Source organism: Equus caballus, chromosome 28, assembly GCF_041296265.1.
Source record: "Equus caballus isolate H_3958 breed thoroughbred chromosome 28, TB-T2T, whole genome shotgun sequence".
NCBI classification, from domain to species: Eukaryota; Metazoa; Chordata; class Mammalia; order Perissodactyla; family Equidae; genus Equus; species Equus caballus.
The window spans coordinates 38634743-38651266 of NC_091711.1; the positions used below are offsets into that span (position 1 = coordinate 38634743).

The 16524-nt window shown below is 54.2% G+C and overlaps 1 protein-coding gene and 1 long non-coding RNA gene across 2 annotated transcripts; one reads left to right on the plus strand and one right to left on the minus strand.

Moving 5' to 3' along the window:
- Positions 1 to 2270: 2270 nt before the first annotated feature.
- MB (myoglobin) lies at positions 2271 to 11255 on the minus strand. Its single transcript, NM_001164016.2, has 3 exons — positions 11161 to 11255; positions 5697 to 5919; positions 2271 to 2417 (listed from the first exon to the last, which is right to left on the minus strand). Exons 1-3 carry the CDS (start codon positions 11253 to 11255, stop codon positions 2271 to 2273), a joined length of 465 nt encoding a protein of 154 aa, NP_001157488.1.
- On the plus strand, positions 9022 to 12412 carry LOC138921228 (uncharacterized). Its single transcript, XR_011433640.1, has 2 exons — positions 9022 to 9270; positions 10387 to 12412. It is a non-coding gene; the product is annotated as an uncharacterized lncRNA (long non-coding RNA).
- Positions 12413 to 16524: the final 4112 nt, after the last annotated feature.

Below are 16524 nucleotides of genomic sequence, written 5' to 3' on the forward strand. Positions count from 1 at the left end.
AGTGCTTGAGGAGGTCAATTACGGAAGACCGGGTGGGAGTGTGGCATCCCTGAGGACACGCCTGGGGACAGATGACAGCGACAACTAGGTTGCCACCCCCCTGGCCACTCAAGCTGCAACTTGGCACACGTAAGCCCCTTGGAATTAGCCAAACAAACATCCAGGAAAATTCAGAACTGCGGAGAAACCTCAAGGAGACTAAGTGTGTGCCATCCGGCCCCAAGGAGGATTCCAGACAAAAATTCAGCCGAATCACAGAAAAAAAAGAAGTTGCATTTTGTGCATATCAAAGGTATAGACTAAGATTTTTTTTTTTACCTGCTATGCTCAACAAATACTTGTTGAATGAAAGGCAAATGATCGGTACTCCCCCACAGCCGTAGTTTTATTCTGCCCTGACTGAATTATCGGAGCACGTCTCCCTGATGAGACTGTCAGTGGCCTGAGGGCAGGGACCGCTGACTTGACTTTAAATCGTGCTCACAGACCCTGTACAAAAGCGCTCATTGCCTGGGTGTTCTGTTGAACACTAGATAAATGCATGGAATTTTTTTCCAGGCTCCAAGATCAAAAAGCTCGCTGTCTCCTGGACTCCCCTCCCCACCTCTCCCGCCTTCTCAGATCGCATATGAATTCCCAAAGCCTGGAGCCGCACGGGAGGCGGTGGACACCTGAACGCTGTCGTCCGATGCCGCAGCAAGCCCTGATAGAGAGCCTGTTAGTGTCTGCGACACGGCCACACTCAGCAGACGAGTTTGGCCCTGTTCCGCGGCCATGCACCTTGGCATAATCGGAGGTTTGGGGCAGCGAAGTGAGGCTCATGGCAGGGGCCTGGGCCCCGGGACGGACACTCTGGGGCAGGGGGCACTAGCTTGCTTGTCCTGCGAGCCCCTGGAGATTTATGAGGCTGAGGATTTGGGGCTTCTCAGAGATAGTGCCCTGAGTCTTGGGCGCTATTCATGGCCCCCACGGCTTGGGCACCCGGACCGACCCAGACCACCAGATCCTTTTCCGTGGTCCCTCTCCCTGGCCTCTGCTCCAGGATGCCTCCTGGCTGCCGCGGTCCCATGCCAGTGTTTTATTCTGGGTCCTTGCAGCAAGGCTGGCACATTCCGCCCGTGTGCTCGGCCCCTGTAGATGTCGATTGTGTCTCCCGGCCTGTTTGTAAGTTACTCCCCACATGTCTGTCCTTTCTCTGTGGCCAGAAGGTCAGAGCCTGCCACCAGCTGGCCACCTAGCTGTCTCCCCAGCTGGAGTCTCTACTGCCTTCCAGGCCACCGTTTGAACCCAGCTCTGCCCCTTGCTAGCTGGTATCCTTGAGCATGTTACTTAAATTGTTGTAACCACATAACCATCTCCTGTGGTTCTGGGCCCCACAGCCCCATGGTCCTGGCACTTATCGGCCCAAACGGCAAAGGTCTGTTGACTGGCTCACTCCCCACCAGACAAGACCCTCCCCTCCACTCCTCGGGCCCAGCACTGTCTGTGCCACTGAGCAGTGGCCTGAGGAAGGCGGGGTCCATCCCTCTCTCCCTCGTGCCCCTCCCCCCTCCCACTTCTCCCCCTGCTTCCTCCTCCCCCCCCGCCCCCCCCCACCCCCCACATCCTCCCCACAGGCTCTCTCACACAATCCGGCGTCTGCCTCCCCACCGTCTCCCTGTCGGAGCCCCCTTCACTTGCTTTCGGGGGTGGAAATCACCAGGCAGACACTGCAATATTGTAGGGTCTTTTATTCAAACCAGGTGAGTCACTCCATTACCTGAGAAGGCACACTCATGTTCCAGACACCCGACGCCTCTCCTGGGCTGGGCATGGCTGTCCCCTCCCCATCCAGACCTCCTTCTCATTGCAAAAGGCCATTCTGCTGTCCCCAGGGGGCACGGGGATGGATTGGAGAATTACTGTGGCTGGGGCCTGGGTTTGGGGTTCAAGGTGAGGGTGCAGGTGTGGGCCAGTTTGAAGGCTGGAAGGAATTCGGTTGGAGTTTAGGGGAGAGGAGAATTAAGTATGACCCAAACCCTGCTGGCCACAGTGAGCAAAGGACCACGCTGCTCCTGGTTCCCAAGGGGATGCCCCTCCTCCGGAGCCCGGTCCCCAGGCAAGCGGAGCCATCCTGGGCATCCCACGCGCTCAGCCCTCCGCCTCTCCTACCCACCGCTCGTCAGCAAAGCAGACACTCGGAAGCAAGCTCTACATGGCTACGTGAGGTCGCCCTGCCGCCCCCGGGTTCTGGGCCCACGGGGGTCGGGGGGGGGGGGGCCGTCAGGAGCTTAGCCCTGGAAGCCCAGCTCCTTGTACTTGGCCGCGATGTCGTTCCGGAACAGCTCCAGGGCCTTTGTCATGGCGCCCTGGGCATCAGCGCCAAAGTCCCCGGGATGCTTGCTGTGCAGAACGTGGATGATGGCATCTGAGATGAACTGTGGGGACAAGGACAAGAGGGGCACCGGTCATGGGGCTTGATCACCATGGGTTAACTCCTTTAATCCTCACGACCTCGTGAGACAGGTGCAGATGGGGAAACTGAGGCCCATCTTGGTACAGATGAGGAAGGTTAAGCCGTGTGCCCGAGGTCACGCAGACAGGTGGGCTGGCTCACCCACTGCCCTCCTCAGCTGCTGCTCTAAACGAGGACCTAGTACAGCCCGGCACGAGCTCAGGGCACAGCCGCCACGGGCAGCGGAAAGGAAGAGAATGTCCCATTCCGCGGTTTTATCCAGGATTTTTCGACCAGGAAATCTAGAAAGAAACTATTTCCATGTGTGTGTACTTGATTTTTGCATTTAATGGTTTAGTATGGTTCGTGCTTTAAACAGCCTAATTAGGAGTTAGGGGAGCAGAGCATCATAGCTTCTGTGCCAAGCACAGAGTGGACGCTCAGAAATATCAGTGCGAGGGGAGGTGAGAGGGGAAGAGGAAAGGGACGAGGCCTCGGGCTTGCCCCCGGGACAATAACGTCTGTCCTCGGCCCCACCAGCGCAGTTTGCCCTTACATGCCCAATTTCACTCCCAGGAAAACGGAGACAGGAATAGCCACGACATGGGGCTGCCTTAGAGACTGAAAGAGCTCGTGGATGTAACAAGCTGCTGGGGTTTTTTCAACGGTGCATCAGGATTCGATGCCAACCACATGCCTGGCCAGTGGGCCAGGTGGTGACATTTTGCAGAGGCCCAGATGGGAAAGCAGCCAGACTGAGGTCATGTTACAAGTGGACGGCAGAGCTGGCAGTGCACCCAGGGGACTGTGGGCAAATGTCGGCCAGAGCCAGGGACAGAGGTTGTGACTGCACCGCGGCTGGGTTTCCCATTTTCTCAGGGCGCCTGGGGTTCAAGGGACTGAAGGCAGGTTGGGGGGCCTGTGCTGAGGGAGCCATCAGGAAGCACAAGTGTCGACACCCAGGAAACACCACTGGGCTCAGAGACAGGCACAGCTCCACGAACACCCACCTTCGGGCACCGATGTGGACATGTGCTTAAGATGACCTATAATTTCGCAAATGCTACAAAACCAGGTGGGGGCGCGGGGTGCCTGCCCTTGGGGAACCTGGGAGGCCCGACCCCAGTGTGGGACTCCACCTGTCAGACGGGGCTTCGAGGACCACATCAGGCCCCCCGCTCAGCTGTCCTGAGCCTACGGCAGAGCCACTAGTCCCTTGAAAACTGTGGGAAGAGGCAGCTGGGTGACCGAGAAGAGTCGCCCTTAGCCCCAGCCCCCGGGGCCCCTCACCCCCAGGGGAGAAGGAGCAATTTTTTATAAAGGGCACGGGAGGCGGTTCCACAGCGAGGGGCGAGCAGGCATGGCTCGGTCTTAAGGTTTTGCAAGGATTTGACAGTAAATTACACTTGTTCTGTTAAAGCTGGGTGCTCGTCCACTAGCTGGTAGTGCCACCTCAGCAACATCGTTCTCTCTTGCTGAGCCTCAGATTCCCCATCCCTAGAGAGGGGACCGGTCACTCAGATTGTGTGGTGAGCCAGTCGCATGCCCCTGGGGTTCAGAAATGGGGGTGAGCCAGCGTCTGCCCTTGAGGAGCTGCATCCCAGCCGGAAGACAGCTGGGCACAGAGATAAATTACAGACAGCCGGCGGGCGCCACGACGGGAACGAGGACAAAGTGCCTCGGTGGGGGGAGGGCTGGCGGGGAGCAGCTGGTGGCCCCGGGGCCTGGGCTGGAACAGAGGAGGTGCCTTCTGAGCTGGGCCTTGAGGGATGAAGGGGAATTTACCAAGAGAAGACTAGGAGGGCAGGGACCGGTGCATGCAGAATTTCTGAGGCAGTACTGGCTCCTCGCATCTGTGATGCTGAGTGGGACGGGGGGACGTGCAAGACTGTGTGTGTGTGATGGGGGCGCGGGTGCAGGGAGTAAGACAGAAGGGGCTGGGGGGTTGTGGTTGATGGGAGATATTGTGCTACAGGGATTAAGAATTTGGGTTCCGGAGTGCCGTCAATGGGACCGTACCTTCTGGCTTATTAAATGGGTGACCTTGGGCAAGTTATTTAACCTCTCTGAGCCCTCAGTTTCCAAATCTGTAAAATGGGGGTGAGAAGGGTACCTGCCTGGGGCAGAGACCGCTAACTGTCTGCCCAATGTCTATTTTCTCCTTCTTTCTCGGTAACCGAACACTAGTTGTATTTGGAGTGGCAATAGACCGCATTTCCCAGTTTCCTGTGCAGATAGGGGTGGTCTTGTAACTAACTTCTGGCCAATGAGATGTAAACAAAATTGTTGGATGAGATTTCTGGGACTCCTTAAACTCCTTAAGAGAGAGCTTTCCCCTCTTCCTCCGCTGCCTGTTTGGAAGATGGACCAGATGGCTGGAGCTTTAGCAGCCATCTTGGACCATGCGTCAACTTTGAGGATGGACACCACATGTCAAGGACATGGCAGAACAGAAAATTGCTTGTGTCCCTGGGGGTCCCACACCAGCTCGGGACTCCCTACCTCTGAACTCGTGTGAGAGGAAAAGAAGACACTGAACACAATTCCTAACCTCATGGGTAGTTGTGAGAATTCCATGTGGTGACTCAGGCAAATGCTGTCACCATTGTCCTTATCCTCATTGCTGCACCAGCGTGCCTGCTGTGTCCCTCAGACCCTTAGTGCTCCCTGTCCCCACATCCCCTCCTCCACTAGGACACCTGAGTTTCCATCTCTTCATCTGTAAAGATACTGAAAGCAATAGAACCATTCTGCTGGCCACCCTCCGCCCGGAACTGAGCCCGGCAGCTGATTTCCTGCCACCTGAACTGCTGCCCGTCTCAGACTCCCGTTGCACGGAGGTTAGGATCTAGGGGCTGGAGCAGTTGAGACCTAGTTCGAATCCTGGCTCTGCCATTTGCTCTCTCTGTGACCACGGACAAACTACTTAACCGCTCTGTGCCTCAGTTTCCCCGTCCATCAAATGGGTGTGATAATGATACCTACCTAGGGAGAGGATGCAAGTTGTGCACCCATATCCACTCTCCCCCTTCTTCCTTGGTAAGGAGACACCAATTTGGGGGAGAGATATGTTTCCTCTCAGTGACCCCAAGAAGAAGGCAAAGCTGCTGACAGCCCACTTTACAGGAAGGGAACTGGGTCACAGAGAGGAGCGACCTAGGTCACCCAGCAAGTTGGTGGCTAAGCTGGGACTCGAACCCAAATCTCCTCCCTCCGAGGCCTGTCCTTCCAGGCCCCCGCCCGCCCCGGCCCTGCCTCCCACCTCCAGGTACTTGATGGGGATCTTGTGCTTGGTGGCGTGTGACTGGGCCAGCGGCTTCAGCTCCGCCTCATGGTGGCCCTTCTTCTTGAGGATGCCGCCCAGGGCGGTGAGCACCACAGTGCCGTGCTTCTTCAGGTCCTCGGAGGCCTTCATCTCGGCCTCTGTCTTCAGATGCTTGAACTTGTCAAACTTCTCCAGGGTCTCAGGGTGGCCGGTAAAGAGCCTGTGGGCACAAGGAGGGCTGGAGTCAGATGCAGGGACGTGCGGTGGGGTCTGGAGGCGACCGGACTCGAGTTCAATCCCCCATTCCCAGCTGTGTGACCTTGGGCAATTCACTTCCCCTCTCTGTGCCTCCGCTTCCTCGTCCAAGGAGTGGGGATGACCAGTCCCTGCCTTTGGAGGCTGTGAGGATTAAGTGAGGTGGTGTATGCTGAGTGCCAGCCCACCGGCAGGTGGTAGAACGCTGGCTAGTATTATTCTTGTCATCAGCATCATCACCTTCCTCTTTTCACTCTTACTGTGAGAGGCAGGAAGGAAAGACGTCTCTGCATTGTGCCCTGGCCTCACCCCCACTTTCTGTACATTATTTGGACAGTAGGGGACAGTGGCCTTGAGGATGGAGCAGGGGAGGGGAGAGCATAGGAGCTGAAGGACCCTGGATTTGTTGAGCACCTACTGTGTGCCAGGCTCTGCTCCTGCACTTCCCTGTAGGGTCATATTCCCATTTCACAGACGAGGGAACAGAGGCTCGTAGGTATGATGTCCTAGCTCTGTATTACAGGGCTGATGTGCAGAAGAGCCAGACTGAGATCAGGTCCATGCCAGGGACCATGTCTGCAGCTTCCTGCCCAGGAATCATCCTTTGGCTGCTTACATGCTCCCAGCGACAGGAGGCTCACTACTCCCTGTGGGAGCCATTTCGCTCCAGAGCAGCTCTCTGGCTCAGAAAGTCTTGCTTATTTTGAGCACACACTCTGACTCCCTGCACCTCCCAGCCCCACTCGGTACAGAGGGTGAGGGGCCCTGGTGGGAGCCGCCCGCCAAAGATCAGGCCCCCGCTCCTGCCAGGGACCCAGTGAGCTGGCCGAAGACGGACTCTGCCCGCAAGCCTGAGCGGCCACCTCCAGCCTTGGACCTCATCTCTCCTGCTGGGTGTTGGTTACAGGGGGTCCTGGGAGGGAGGGATCCCCATCTCACTCGTGGGCAAACAGAGGACCACAGAGGGAGGTGACCAGCCCAGGGTCACACGGCCGGTTGGTGGCAGAGCCCAGACCCAAACTCAAGATTGGATGGGTCCATAACTCACGCTCTCTCCCTTGGGTCGCACCCTGAAATGTTCGCAGGACTGACCCCGTCTACCCGAGGTTTCTCTCCTTCTGTCTAGGGCCTCGGGAGGTCCCTCTCCTGCAGCTCCTGGCCTTTGCCACACCCTTAAACGGACTGGGGACGCGCTCCAGTTTGCGTAAGTGTCTCGCAGCGCACAGCCACACTTGTGTGCATGTGCACTCAGACTCATACACAAGCACGCGCCAAGCAGCCCGGACAGGGAGCACTCCTTCCCCAGGAGCACGTCCATCCCGCTTCCCAGCACACCCAGGCCTGTCCACAGCCACGTCCAATGTCACCACCTTGCCCGGGGCCCCAGCCAAGCCTCGTGTGTCACTGACAGCTCCTCACCGGCACCTCCACCCAAGGGTCCCTGAGCTCCTGACTATTATTATCTGGTGACAATGATCCTCAAACTCCTGCCTAACAGCTCTGAGACCTAGCACCCACAGGCAAAGGCCTGAGGTCGGGACGCTGAAGGAGACTATCTTAGGCAGTAGAGAGCCAAGGACCTGGGACCCCAGGGAGCCAGGGATCTCAGACATTTTGGGAGCACCTCAGATGTCTGGGGAAAGAACATGGGACTGAGAATTACAGAAGCTGAGTTCTGGCCCCAGCTCTGTCTCCAATGTGCTGTGTGACATTGAAGAAGTTGCTCAGCCTCTCTGGGGCTCAGCCTCTCTGGTTCACCCATCTCTAAACCAAAAGGGTTGGTCCAGCTGATTTCTCAGCCTCGAGATTCTAAGGCTTGACCTCCGCCTCATCTGCCATTCTCACAACAGTCAGCCAGAGAAGGGCCCAGACTTACTTTAAACAGTACAGGAAAACCTGGCTAATTAGTGCCCAGCAGACCATTCTGGTGCCACACGGCCGCCTCCCTTGCTTGGTCTCAAGTCCTGCAGCTGGGAGGCCCAGGGCAGCCCCAGAAGGCCACACCCAGATTCACCTATAGCAGCCACCGGAAAAAGAGCAGACAAAGCCCCTCCCGCTGTGGAAATGGCGGTGGGGTTTCTCCAGTGTTCCAGAACGCTCACTTACCTGGTGTTTTCCTCCTCTATCCTTTTGTCAACCTGTCTAGTTTATCACAGGTCTGCAGGCAAGTCTGAGAGAGAGGAGGCCATTTCCCAGCTGTCCTCTGACCTGAGGCCCAATTGGACGCCCACACAGAAGACTGGGGACTCTTGGACCTGTAAAAGTCCTTTTCTGCTCTAGAACCAAAGAACCAGAGGGAAGGTGGAGCTCATCTCTAATGTGCCAAGATGGTGGGGCAACAGAGCACAGCGGCCAAGAGCAGGGATGCTGGCCCCAAGCTGTGTGGATTTGAATTCCAGCCCTGTGACTTTGGGCAAGTTACTTAACCTCTCTTAAATGTGGTGATAATAAAATCTATCTCATAAGATTGTTATGAGGCTTAAATGAGATAATTTATGTGAAACACTTAACACAGGGACTGGCAATCAATGTGTGCTGCATAAATATTTGCTGTCCTCCTCCACTTCCTCCTCATCTCTACCACCATAATCACCATCATCACCATCACCACCTCCATTACCTCCATTATCATCATCACTTCCATCGTCATCTCCATCACCACCTCCATCACTTCCCTCACTATCACCACCTCCATCACTTCCATCATCATCTCCATCATCATCATCACTTCCATCATCATCTCCATCACCACTTCCATTATTATCTCCACCACTTCCCTCACTATCACCACCTCCATCACCTCCGTCATCACCTCCATCACCACCTCCATCACTTCCATCATCACCTCTATCACCTCCATCACCTCCGTCATCACCTCCATCATCATCACCATCATCTCCAGCAGCAGCAGCCAAACTGTTAAGATGGGGAGTTTTCAGCTCTGCCTGCAGCTGCCATTGGCTGGCTGAGACTCTTGGCCATGGTTGCTCTTTGTAACGTGAGAAGTATTGGCCACCAGCAGTGATTTTCAAACTTCTCATGGCCTTGAAATCCTTTGTTCAAATGCAGAAGTAAATAAAGCAGACAAGCTTTGGGCAGAAGGAAAGACAGGGGCCCGGAGCGACCTCAGCAGCCCCTCCCACCCGAACCCCCGCTCCTGGCACCAGAGTCTCCAAGTGACCTTGCAGCTTTGATGTTCTAGCACTTTATGATCACATCCTGGCAGTGAAGCCCTCGGCGTCTTATTAACAGACTCGGCTGGACCCAGTTTGCCCTCTTTGATCACCAGAGGCGTGGGAGCAATGACCTTCCCAAGGTCAGTAAGGGAGCCCGGGTCCAGCATCTAGAACAGAACAGGAGGCCAGCTCCCAGGGGCATTTGCACTTAGCATCCCCGCCCCGGCCCCAGCCAGGGAGGCCACCCTTGCCATACCCCAAACACAGCGATGTCTCTGCGTGTCCTACAGCCTAGGATGTGACAGCGCCTTGGGCTCTCTGGGCCTTCCAGGGCCAGCCATCTCAGGATCAGATCTCCCCACTGGCCCCTGGGCCCTGGCGGGTCTCTCTGATCCACCCTGGGAAGGGAGGAAGTGTCTCCCCTGATGACACAATACCCCAAGCCCCCTTCAAGACGTCCAAGTCACTGCCTTAGGGCTGGCAGCCCCCAGATCACCTTGGAAAGACTGCTGCTCTACAGACCAGCCCGCCACCTCTCCAACAGCAGGGGAGGGTCACGGACTCGGGGAACACCAGGGAGCAGGAGCAGGAGGGGAGCTCAGACACCATGCTTCATTCAGCCAAAAGGAAAATGGCACCCAGAGAGGAGCAGTGACTTGTCTAAGGTCACACAGCAAATTGGTGGCTGAGGAGTTGATGTCAACTTGGGGGGAGCCTTGTCCAATCAAACAGGACCTGTTGCCGCCCCAGCAGCCAGCTGACAGGGGCAGGAGGAGAAGGACATAAGGGAACACTGCAAGAGGCCAGTCAGAGTCAACAGAGACCTTGACTGTCCTTCAAGTGTTTCTGGCGTGGGTCACTAAGGGCTGGAACTTCAGATGACAGAGCTCACAGGACTGGCCGTGCTCTCCAGATGTGGGAGCTTGACATGGGTGTAGCCCAAGGGAGGCATCTGAGTGGGAGAGGAAAACCTGCTCTGACTCGTAGAGAAGGAGAAATTCATCTGCAAGTTAGAGCGCCAAGGACAATCGGTTCATTCGAGGCAACCCGGGCGCACCTCCACCGGGTGCGGAAATGTTCCTGACATCCCGTCGGATACCGACCTGCGCCAGCCCAGAGCATGAGGGAGGGACCAGGAGAGGAGAGGAGTCCGTTACCATTTGGGGTGGAGGGCAGTGGGGAAATAAGGCTCCATTTACAAGCCACAAGCCATCCTCTGTCTATAGAACTCGGAATTTTGTTTTGTTTTTTTCCAGGAGCCCCTGGTTCTAGAACGCAAGATGTGATTGGAGACCACACCCTTCTGAGCTCTCAAATTCAAGACATACACAGCGTCCGAAGTCGCTGATAGGCTTCTGTCTTGTTTTCTATTTATAACTCTTTCAGTGTCCCTAGCCTGGGCTTCATCTATAACAGTTAGTAAGGTTTTCTAGAACTCCGTATATGCCAGCAACAGGGCTGGGCCCCTTACATACATCATCTTACTTAATTCTCACTTTCTCTCTATCATGGAGATATTAGGAATTTCCCCCATTGTGTAAGAGAAGAAATTGAGGCTCAGAGAGGTTGTGTACCTTCCCAAAGGTCACCCAGCTGCTCCATGGCAGAGCCAGGTCTAAAGCTACACGTCTTGTCTTGAAGGCATGTCTTTGCCTGGACACCTTATAGACTTTAATGGACATGTGACTCTGGGGACGTCCTTCTCCTCTCAGGTCCTTTGTGTCCTCATGCATTAGGTGAGGTGGCTGGACAAGATCTCTCCGGGCCCTTGTTGACTCTAGGATTCTAGGATTCCTCTAGGCATCCAGGGTTGATCATTAAGCCTCTCCCAGCTGCTGACAGAGGTGTGAGATGGATCCCTTTTCCTCCTCTGACTCCAATCCCTGACACTTAGAAGCAAGGAGGGGTTTTAACAAACTCTGCTAATGCAGCCGGCTGGTCAACCCGAGGGTGCATGGTCCACCTTGCCGGCAGACACCCCTGATCTTTGGGAGGAAGATGACACGGACAGCTGGATTGCTTCCTTTTACCTGATCAGCACCTCCTGCCCATGGCCCGCGATGTCAGCCTCCACCTTCCCCCAGACGTTCAGCACCTGCTGCCACTCCCCGTCGCTGAGCCCCATGGTGTGGCCTGAAGACGACAAAAGAGAGCAAGTGCAGGCTGACGGGGTGTCCTGGCCCTGACAGCTGGGGTTTGAGGCTGCCTGGCCCTAAAGGGGTTTTATACCTTCCCGGATGCTTGACATAGATCACTTGACAGCTGGCTCACTCCCCGAACCCCTCCCCTGCCCCCCGTCGCTTCAGGCAGGGGTCTAATCTCTTCCTTTCTCTAGCCCTCACATGGGAGCTATTTTGGGGCAGGTGTCATTGGGGGGAGGTAGGACGCCGCAGGGGGGTGGCTGTGTGTGTGGAAAGAGTAGGGAGGAGGTTGGGCCACCCGCTGGACTCTCGGAGGCCAGCAGAAAGGGCACCACCCAGGCCGACGCCAGCAGCCCGAAACCCAACCCTCCCTGCTGTCAGCCACCCCCAGAGGAATTGTCATGTTCCCAAGCTTGGGCAGCTGGCCCTGGAACGGTCCTGGCCCTTAGCGGTCTCCCCGTCCACATTCTGCCCACTTTGCCCGAAGGCCCCTCACCCAGCCAGGAGTGGCAAGAAGGAGTCTAGCTGGCTTTCTGCGTATAGCTGGGCAACCCAGGCAGATCCGCAACCTTTTGGAGTCTGAGTTTTCCCACTCCATCCAGAAAACTCCTAGCTTCGTGGCCTTGCTCAAATATTTCCCTCTGAAAAGTTTTGCTTGACCTACTCCCCTCAAGGCACAATTGATTCTTTCCTCCTTTATTTGCATGTGCTCCTGGTGTATTTCTTCCCTTATTGCGTCATATTTCTTTGCCTGCTCCTCCGTTGGTATAACAGCAGCCAATACTCACAGAGACCTTGCTGGGTGCCAGCCCGTATTCCCAGCACTTCACAGCGGGTAACCCGTTTAATCCCCCAACAGCCCGATAGGACAGGTGTTGACCTTATCCCATAGAATTGACGGGAAGGTAGGGAGACTTGCCATGCCACAGCTACTTGACGGAAGAGCTGGGACTTGAACCAGAAAGTCAGGCCTCTGAGTCCGTGCTCCTGAACACCTTATTTTGATCTTCATGTGGGCAGGGGCTCTGTTTTATTCATCTCTGTGTCTCTTGGACCTTGCACAGTGCCCTGTACAAAGTTTGAACTGAATAAATGTTCACTGAATAAAAAGATGGATGGCCTTGCAAGGAAGGCAAGGGGAGGATGATTGCCCTTATTTTTAAAAAATTTTTATTGAGTTAATGATAGTTTACAATCTTGTGAAATTTCAGTTGTACCTTATTGTCTGTCAGTCGTGTTGTAGGTGCACCACTTCACCCTTTGTGCCCACCCCCACCCCACCTTTCCCCTGGTAGCCACTAATCTGTTCTCTTTGTCTACATTTTTAAATTCCTCGTATGAGTGGAGTCATACAGAGATTGTCCTTCTCTATCCGGATTATTTCACGTAACATAATTCCCTCAAGGTCCATCCATGTTATTGCAACTGGGATGATTTTGTTCTGTTTTGCAGCTGAGTAGTATTCCATTGTATATGTATACCACATCTTCTTTATCCATTCATCTGTTGATGGGCACTTAGGTTGCTTCCACGTCTTGTCTATTGTAAATAATGCTGCAATGAACATTGGTGTGCACAGGACTTTTGGGATTGCTGACTTCAAGCTCTTTGGATAAATACCCAGTAGTGGGATAGCTGGGTCATAAGGTATTTCTATTTTTAATTTTTTGAGGAATCTCCATAGTGTTTTCCATAGTGGCTGCACCAGTTTGCGTTCCCACCAGCAGTGTATGAGGGTTCCTTTTTCTCCACAACCTCTCCAACATTTGTTACTATTAGTTTTAGATATTTCTGTCATTCTAACGGGTGTAAGGTGATATCTTAGTGTAGTTTTGATCTGCATTTCCCTGATGATCAGCGATGATGAGCATCTTTTCATGTGCCTATTGGCCATCCTTATATCTTCTTTGGAGAAATGTCTGTTCATGTCTCCTGCCCATTTTTTGATTGGGTTGTTTGATTTTTTGTTGTTGAGTTGTGTGAGTTCTTTATATATTACGGAGATTAACCCTTTGTTGGATATATGACTTGCAAATATTTTTTCCCAGTTAGTGGGTTGTTTTTTTGTTTCAATCCTGTTTTCATTTGCCTTGAAGAAGCTCTTTAGTCTGATGAAGTCCCATTTGTTTATTCTTTCTACTTTTTCCCTTCTCTGAGAAGACATGGTGTCCAAAAAGACCCTTTTAATACTGATGTCAAAGAGTGTACTGCCTACGTTTTCTTCTAGAAGCCTTATGATTTAAGGTCTTACCTTTAGGTCTTTGATCCATTTTGAGTTTATTTTGGTGAATGGCAAGAAAGAATTGATTGCCCTTATTTTACATCCATTCATCACCCATCCATCCATCCTCCAACCTACCTACCCACCCATCTATCCATCTATCTGTTATCCATCCATCCACCCACCCACCCATCATCCATCCACCTATCACCTACCCATCACCCATCCATCATCCAATCACCTATCACCCATCCACCCACCCATCATCCATCATCCATCCATTATCCATCCACTCACCCATCCACCTGTCCATCCACTCATCCACCCATCACCTGTCCATCCATCCATCATCCAAACATCCATTCATCCAACACACAGTTATAAGAGTACCTAATGTGTGCCAGAAACTGTGCTACATGCTGAGGACAACAACACCAAGTAAAACACAACCCTGTATTTAAGAAACGCACAGTCTCCTTGGGGAGATAAGCAAGAGGGATAAAGTTACAATAATTTATTTAGTGCCAGGATCAAGGTATATGCAGGCCCTTCCTTCCATCCACACAGGACTTTGCAGTCTACAGCGTGCCTCCTTGGGCAGGATTACATCTTCACAACACCCCTGTGAGGAGGGAGCATCACCCCATTTCACAGCTGTGGATGATGAGACCCAGAAAGGATCAGCAGCTGCCCTGGCCCTCCTGGGTCTTTGCGGAAGATGTCACTTATGACTCCCCCACGCATACTGCCCTGCCCCAGTGCCTGCTGAGCACGAGGCGTAGGGGTCATTTCTCCCCGCAACCTGCTGCTAGTCACAGCTGATTGGACCAGGGCTGGCACCTGAGCTGAGGCAGCTAACAGCAGGGCTCTGTCCGGGCCAATCAGATCCCCTCTTCCAAATGTGAACGGGGTTGGGGGGTGGTGCCTGGCCTGGTGACATAGTGGTTGGGTTCATGCCCTCCGTTTTGGCGGTCTGGGGTTCATGGGTTTGGATTCTGGGTGCAGACCTAGCCTACTGGGCAAGTCACGCTGTGGTGGCATCCCACATAAGAAATAGAGGAAAATTGAAACAGATGTTAGCTCAGGGCCAATCTTCCTCACCAAAAAAAAAGTGAACAGGGACATTTGGTGAGAATTGGCCAGCTAGTAGAAATGTAGAGTCAAAGAGAGTCCATATCAAGGTCAGCACTGGGTAAGCAGCCCAAACTGAGAGCTCCCCAGTGCCACCTTGGGTCTAGAATGCCCTCCGTTCTGATTTTGGTAAAGCCCGCCCCAATTACTGTTCAAGGATGACCCTTACCTGCCGCTTCCCTTATGACCTCTTGTGCATCCTTTCAGTGTGTCCTGTTTATTGAATCGGCTGACTCCTAATGACCACAAGGGGCAGAGGCCCACAGGGGGCCCCTTCCTGACAGTGGGCTCCAGGAGTCATGGACGAGGCTCCACGTTAACCCAGTAAGCCGGGCCGCTCAGCCTCAGAGCCCATCCAGCTTTAACGGTGGAGCCTGCGTAGCTAAAAATGCCATAACGATTTCCAGGGGGCTATCATTCCTTCCCTCCTTCCTTCATTCAACAGCCCGGTACCGAGGGTCGGCTCTGTGCCAGGCCCAGGGTCACAGGGAGAGGCAACTCACGGCCTCAGCAGCTTCTGCCCCTGCTTCTGGTCACTGGCTGGAGGGCAAGCCCAGCGGTGTGGGTGGGGAGGGCGGAAGGAGATGGGGGTAGCAGTCGGCTGCCCCAGGCCGGGCCCGGCCCCTGGACACATCGCCGCTTACCCCCGGAAACATCAGCACCAGTAGGTCCTGCTTTATGTCCACAGCGCTGGCAACGCCGTTTTCCAACGCGCTCCTGCCTGTGCCTCCTGGGACCCTCAGACCAACCTGAGGGGCCACAGGGCGGGGCTGCTTTTTACTCCTCTGGGCTGTAAGGAAACGAAGACTTGGAGAGGTCACACCCCCGCCACCCAGGGCTGGTAATCGGCGGAGCTGGAACCCAAACCCGCATCCCCAGCTCTTCTCCCGTCTCCAGGCTCCCAAGTTGTTGGACACAGCCTGAGTGTTTAAAACCTCATCAGCTCATTCCTGATGCGAAAGTGTTTAATATGAAGCTGTCGCCCTTGGCAGGTGCCCCATTAACAGGCAGGCTCGTGGAGACCTGTGGCTTTGAAGTTGATGAAACTTTTAAGTTTTACCATTTAAGCTAATGGGAGGAAACTGCCGTCTGTTTGTACTTACACATCTCTACAACAGAGCTGGTGGTACCCAACCGTTGCCATGGCTACCTGGAGTCACCAGCTCTGTTTGGGGGCTATAATTATCCCTGTGACAGCCTTCAAATGGCCGGCACGGGGAAGCTGGGGATGCACGAAATAGGAAAACCAGGTTGCCTTTGCGTGCTGACCGTCTGCAGCCTTGCACTCTCGTGTCACATACATGCGCACACACGCACACCCATACCTGTGGGCTAGTTTGACACCCAATGGGCAGAACTGCATCCCACCAAGTGGGACGTGCTCCCTCCTCTTTTCCCTCTCACATCACAGAATCCTGTGAAGGCGAGAACCTGAGACTGGTAGAACCGTCCTCAAGTCCTGAGATTCTGGAGTCTTGAGATCCCAGAATTCCAACCCTCGGTGCCGGAGTCTCTGACTTTCAGCCCTCTGGGAACTTGGGTTCTAGGTTCCAGAATGATAGAAAGCTAGAGATAGAGAAGACTAGAATGATGGGGCCCCAGTGTCTCGAAGCTAGAGGAGGCCTTCAGGGGTACGGTGCCCACGTTCCCACTCAAGGCAGAAATTCTCCCTACAGGTCATCATCTAGCATCTGCTTGAATGCTCCTAGGAGCAGTGAGCTCACTACCCAAAGCCTTAAAGAGTCTCCTCTAAACTGAACCCAAACAGCCCTTCTTGTCGTGCTCCCTCCTTTGTCCTAGCTCGGTGGCTCCTTCGGGACACGGAGGACCAGCTGAATCTTGGTCATGAGGGAAGCTGCAGGCTCACCTAAGACTTTTCTCATCCAGAGCAAACATCCCCA

Bases quoted from the DNA above. Each gene is read 5' to 3' on its own strand.
- MB (NM_001164016.2), bottom strand. From the start codon at position 11,255: ATGGGGCTCAGCGACGGGGAGTGGCAGCAGGTGCTGAACGTCTGGGGG. The intron at 5,920-11,160 runs GTAAAAGGAAGC...TTGTGCCCACAG, and splicing joins GGGCAGGAGGTGCTGATCAG to GCTCTTTACCGGCCACCCTG. The intron at 2,418-5,696 runs GTGGGAGGCAGG...TTGTCCCCACAG, and splicing joins TCCCCATCAAGTACCTGGAG to TTCATCTCAGATGCCATCAT.